At 35.1% G+C, this 5,686-nt stretch overlaps 1 protein-coding gene across 1 annotated transcript in view; it reads left to right on the top strand.

The window, feature by feature from the left end:
- The window catches only part of AHCTF1 (AT-hook containing transcription factor 1), an 84,162-nt gene that overhangs the window by 58,806 nt on the left and 19,670 nt on the right, over positions 1–5,686 (top strand). Inside the window, exons 29-30 of the mRNA XM_004699964.2 lie at positions 1,150–1,549; positions 2,991–3,114. Coding sequence (XP_004700021.1) covers positions 1,150–1,549; positions 2,991–3,114 — 524 coding nt within the window. The remainder of the gene's footprint in view (positions 1–1,149; positions 1,550–2,990; positions 3,115–5,686) is intronic.

Genomic DNA, 5,686 nt, shown 5'->3' with positions numbered 1-5,686 from the left:
ATGAAATAGCTTCACGCTTAAAATGAGGCGCTAAAGAGGAGATAAACCTTTATTGCTCAAGAAGTACTAGAGAAGAAGGAAAGCTTAAGGACTTAGAGTGGTAGAGTCAACCCAGTGAAGATACAGCGAAACATTTCTTAAATACTCGGTGTGCAGGCTCTTGGTTGCAAGAATAATTTAGTGGCTGTAAATGCTGAGAAACTATATTCTATGTGCCATATTGTGGAACATTAAAATTTTGGGGGGGGGAAATTTAATAATCATTATTTAAAAGGAAAGAATATTAAATGTATCTTATATTTCTCTGGTGTTCAAAATGTATTAATTCCTAGCAAAAAGCAAACAAGTAGATGGGGATTAGATAAATCAATTAAAATAATACCTTTGTAAATTTTTTTGTTATGCAATATTGTAGATGGTTTTTTATTAGAAAATACTAAATTTGGCAGGTATAGATCCTGGTTGAGACAAACCCATCAATTTACAGGTAAAGGAAATAGAGCTCAGAAGCGCCACGTGAGTTGCTTACAGTAAGATTGCTATTTGGTGGCAAAACTGGAACTAAAATAGAAGCCTCTTAATTCTTCATCTAAGGAACCATAAAGGTTCTGTGAATTAGGTGTTGGACGGCTAACACCAAGGTTAATGAATGGTTCAAACTCGGCGGCTTACTCCTCAGGAGAAGAATTCGTGGTTTACAGTCTCTGAAACCCAGTTTACAGTCAGAATCAACTCAGTGATGGTGGGTTTGGTTGGGGAGGTTGATTTTTAGTGTTTGATTTTGTTTTTAACATATATTGTATTATTTATCTCATCATGGTGTGTTTGTTGTTAGCTATTTAAGACATGCCTTCAGAGCACCTTAAAAGCTGTAGATGAGTAGGCTATGTAGTGCCTGTCGGTGTTCTTGCTCCTTACATGTCTGAGTCTTTTTAAAACACTGGTCTTTTGCCAATTAGGGAAGCAGTAACAACCATTAACTTTTAATCATATATGAAAGGAATAGATTTAAAGTAAGTTAATTTTTATGAGGAATAGGCAGTATAGAAAGGAGGGAGGGTATGGTTAGGGATGAATAGCTATAAAACTAAACCCAATTTGTAAAAAAAAAATTTTTTTAATGTCTTTTCCAAATCTTTTACTTAACAGGCTACAGAAGACAACAAAACACTTTACCATAAATGTGAAGTTCCAGTAGATGCTGAATGGCTGAAGAGCAAGGATAAAACCACATCTTTTTCTTTGAATAATCTTGAGATGGATCATCAAGAAATAGATGTGAGATCACTGGCTACACCATCTCAAAGTTTGGATAAATTGGATATGAGCAAGGAAAACAGCATTGCTTCAACGAGATCCGACCCAGCTACCTTAGAATATCAGGATGCACCATCACCAGAAGAATTTGAAGATGTTATTTTCATAGACGCTAAATCAGCAAGCTCTTCCACTGAACTGTGTACTAATTTAACTGAACCGAGTGAGAAGGAAGGTGCTAAAGATGTGCTTGAGTCAGAAGTAACTCCTTCATACTTAACGAAGCAAACTGGTAAGAACTCATTTGCAAAGTTATGTTGATGCCCTTCCACAAAATATTTAATACAATTTTTCTCCACCATAAAGAAAGTGCCTGGTTCATACTGTATACTATTCTTTCAGTACAAGTACGGAAGTTGAATATTGTTCCACAGGTTTATAAATAGGTATAAGATTTGGGAAAGAAGTACTTGTGTGTGTTCTTTTTATTTGACCATGAAATTTTGGGGGGGATATCATGTTGAAGGTGGGAAATTTAAGGTGCCTTAGTTTGATTTCTAATTACCCTTTTCTTTTTAAGGCCTTCCTGTCACTATGTGAAATAATACTGGTGTGTGGTAGAGTAGATTTCATATTTATCTTATCCAGCAGCCTCAACTTTCTATAACACTAATTAGAAACTATGATGTTTATTCTAATCTCGTTACCCTTACCCACCTCCAAAAAAGTTATTCCTGGCCAGTCGAAATAAATATCCAAAGGCCTATGAACTTATTTTCTTTATACTCATTAATATATAAAATTTGAGGCCCCCAACATACATGTAGCAGGTAAGCTCCAACCAACCATGGGTACTAGGTATTGAGGATCAAAATGTAAAGTACCTGTCCACAAGGAATTTGGAGTTCAGTGGACTATCTAGACAAACAAGCAATTATAGTGCAATATGGAATTTATAGAATTGATATAGAATTTATAGAATTGATAACACTAGAAGAGGGAAGCCAAAATCTTATTTCTGTGTCATAAATGGTACCTTTTTAAAAATGTTCTTTATCTAGGCTGAATTGAGATTTCTTAAAATGTAAGTTTAGTGAGCTTTATTACATAGGTATTGATTTCTCTAAAAACTTAAGGATTGTGCACATAAATGATATGTCCAGAGAAGTACATTACTTTTTTGATGTGCCGTGTTTCTTGAGTATTTTTACAATGATTGGGCAGTTTTGAATAGAAGTTTTTGTTATTTTTGTGGGGGGTTATATAAGGGGGCTTCAAAAAATTTGTGGGAAAATCCTTTTCTTTTGATTCAGTTTTTCCAGCAACTTTTTAGAGCTTTTTTCTATGTGTAGTACTAACTCTAGATTTCAATACTAGTTCAGTTACTAGCTTTGTGATATTCAAACAACATAAGCTCAGTCCTCTCCTCTGTAGAATGAGGGTAATAGAAGTCTGGTCCTTTAGATGAGGAGTGAATGACTGCATGTAAAGCACTTGGAACAGTGCGCATTGATCCAAAGTGCAAGTGATGGCAGTCTCTTGAGCTAGACTAAAGAGAAATAGGAAATGGAGCTCTCCTGACAGGGTGATGCCAAGGGACTAAAACTAAACGTTAAAGAGCAACAACAAAAAAATAGATCCAAGAACATTAAAATGATAGTCCAAGTTAATGAGTAATCTCTATAAACATTTCGAATACAGAATATGAAAGTATTCTTATCTTTGATACATAGGCCCTTTAAAAGATGCAGGAACAAAAGATCTAGCTCAAGAGGAAACGCTTTCAGTGTTTCACAATCACTTAACCCCAATTCAAGGAGTTGAAGCTTCTCCCTGTGCACCAGCAGCCCACGAAGGGTAAGTTTATAGAGAAAACCCTCAATTTTTCTCTTTTTTTTAAGTTGACTTAATGAAACCATGAACTAGTAGAAAAATAGTCTCTGGGATAGATTAAATCTCATATCTCTGACATTTCCATTTGAGTTAGCAATTATTTATTATTTAGCAATTATCACAGTCTTAGAATTACCTAAATAAACACAAACCTGATGATTTGAGGCAGAACTTTTATATTAGTTAATTCTAATTCTGTTGAAGATAAAAATAAGTTCTGCATTGCTCTATGTTCCTCCATGCCCTCTCCTTTTTAGTGGTTTCAGATGATCAGGTACAGCTTTCCATTAGTATCAAAGTGGAGCCTGGGGGAGATGGCCAAGAGACCTCTTGTTTCCTATTATTTGGTTGATGGGGCATTGATGGCTCGATAGGGTAAACAGTGGACTGTTAAAGACAGGTCTGAGCTTCATCCCCAGCAGCCACTCCATGATTGGAATGTCCTAAAAATGGATATTTGTATGTGATGGTTAAGATTCACGTCATGATATTGGAGTGTTGATAAAGGTTATCCTTGTCTGGTTTCCATTCACAGGAATTGTTTCACATTCTCCCCGGTGATTTTGCCTTTATTGTGTTGATGATTCCCTTCTGTTTGTATTTCCTTGAGTGCTTTTGTCAGGGTGCATGTCAGATATGTCAAAGGTCTTTTCCGTATCAATTGACATGATTATGTAGTTCTTTTTCTTTGTTTTACTTATGTGGTAGACTTCATTGTTTTTCTAATGTTGATTGAATCTCCCTTGCAACCTGTTATGAATCCCACTTGATTGTGATTTATTTTGTTTTCTTTTGTTGGATTGTATTGGATAAGTTGTTTTGTTGAGAATTTTTACATGTATGTTATGAACCAATTGAATATTGGACTATAATTTATTATTCTGCTAATGTCTCTGCCTGGTTTTAGTATCAGGGTTATGCTAGTTTTATAAATTGAGTTTTAGATTCTGCTGGTTTTAATCTTTTTGTTTGTTTAAAACTAGCTTGTGTGTCATAAAAGAGTTTAAATCAGTTTCACTTTTTTTCTACATTTATAGCCATTTAGTGTTTAGGTCAGTTGGGTAAGGGATCTAAAGGCTTTTTAAGGCTGTGACCTCTCTATATGTATTAATTTTAACATTATTTAACATTTTTTCTTAATTAAAAAATATTCTGGAATAATTTGAGTAAAATTGATGTCAACTCCTTTCTGACTGTTTGGTAGAATTCTGCTGGGAAGCTGGACTATTTTTATTTGTTGGGAGCTTTTCAATAACCTCATCTATTTCTACTTATCGGTCTGTTGGGGTTTTCTTCTATTTGTTTGTTTTTGGGGTTTTTTTTTAGGTTTTCATGATCAGTTTATCATAGTTTGGGTAGGTTGTTTCTAGAAATTTGTCCGTTTCTTTTAGGTTTTCAAATTTGTTAGAGTACAGTTCTTCATAATACTGTTCTGTCTTTTTAGAGTTTCAGTTAGTCCTGTTGTGATATAACGCATTTCATGTCTTACCTGAGAAATTTGCTAGTGGTTTGTCACTTTTGTTAGTTCTTTCAAAAACCAACTTTCTGCCCTATTCTGGTTTTCTGCTTTCTAATTCATTTATTTCTGTTGTGATTGTTAGTTTCTTCTGGTAGCTGGAAGTTTATTTTGCTGCTCTTATTCTAATAGATTGAATGGGTTAAAGTGTTGGTTTTGGCTTTTTCTTCCCTTGTGATGTTTACATTTGTTAGTATAAAATGTGTTTGGAGTTTTGCTTTTTTGTGCCCCGAAGATTCTGGTATGTTGTATTTTCACTTGCTTATTGCAAGGGATTTTTCTATTTCGTTTCTTATTTCACCAATTACCCAGTGATTTTTAAGCAGTGTTATTTGACTTTTATGTTTTTGGATTTTTTCCCTTCATATTCTTCCTGTTGGTTTCTAATTTAATAGTGTAATATAAGAAAATGGTCATATCTCGATGTTTTAAAATGTAGCAAGGTTTACAGTGTGTGTTAAAGTGTGATCTGTTCTGGGGAATGCCCCATATGTACTGGAAAAGAATGTGTGCGGTGTTGCTGTTGGGTAGCGTGTTCTGTGTAAACTAGGAGATTCTTTCCTGAGTCTCTTTCTTGGTGGTCTGCCATTCCTGTAGAGTGCTATATTGAAGTTTCTTAGAGTTGTTTTTCCTATTTCTCTTTTCAGCTCTGGATGTTTAACATTTCGAGGGTCCTTTTATTTATCATTTTATTGGGGGTTCGTACAACTCATCACAATCCATACATACATACATCTGTTGGGTTAAGTACATTTGTTGCCATCATCATTTTCAAAACATTTTCTTTCTACTTGGTGCTCTTGGTATCAGCTCCTCATTTTCCCTTCCCTACGAACCCTTGATAATTTATAAATTGTTAGTATTTTTTCATGTCTTACACTGACTGATGTCTCCCTTCACCCACTTTTCTGTTTGTCCCCCAGGGAGGGCGTTCCCCCTTTCTCCCCACACCATCCCCTTACCCTTCTGGTATCGCCACTCTCACTACTGGTCCTGAAGGGATCATCTGTCCTGAATTCC

This window comes from Echinops telfairi, unplaced genomic scaffold (assembly GCF_000313985.2).
Source record: "Echinops telfairi isolate 266 unplaced genomic scaffold, ASM31398v2 ScPeMD7_7424;HRSCAF=8462, whole genome shotgun sequence".
NCBI lineage: Eukaryota > Metazoa > Chordata > Mammalia > Afrosoricida > Tenrecidae > Echinops > Echinops telfairi.
This window is presented reverse-complemented; position numbering and strand designations above follow the sequence as displayed.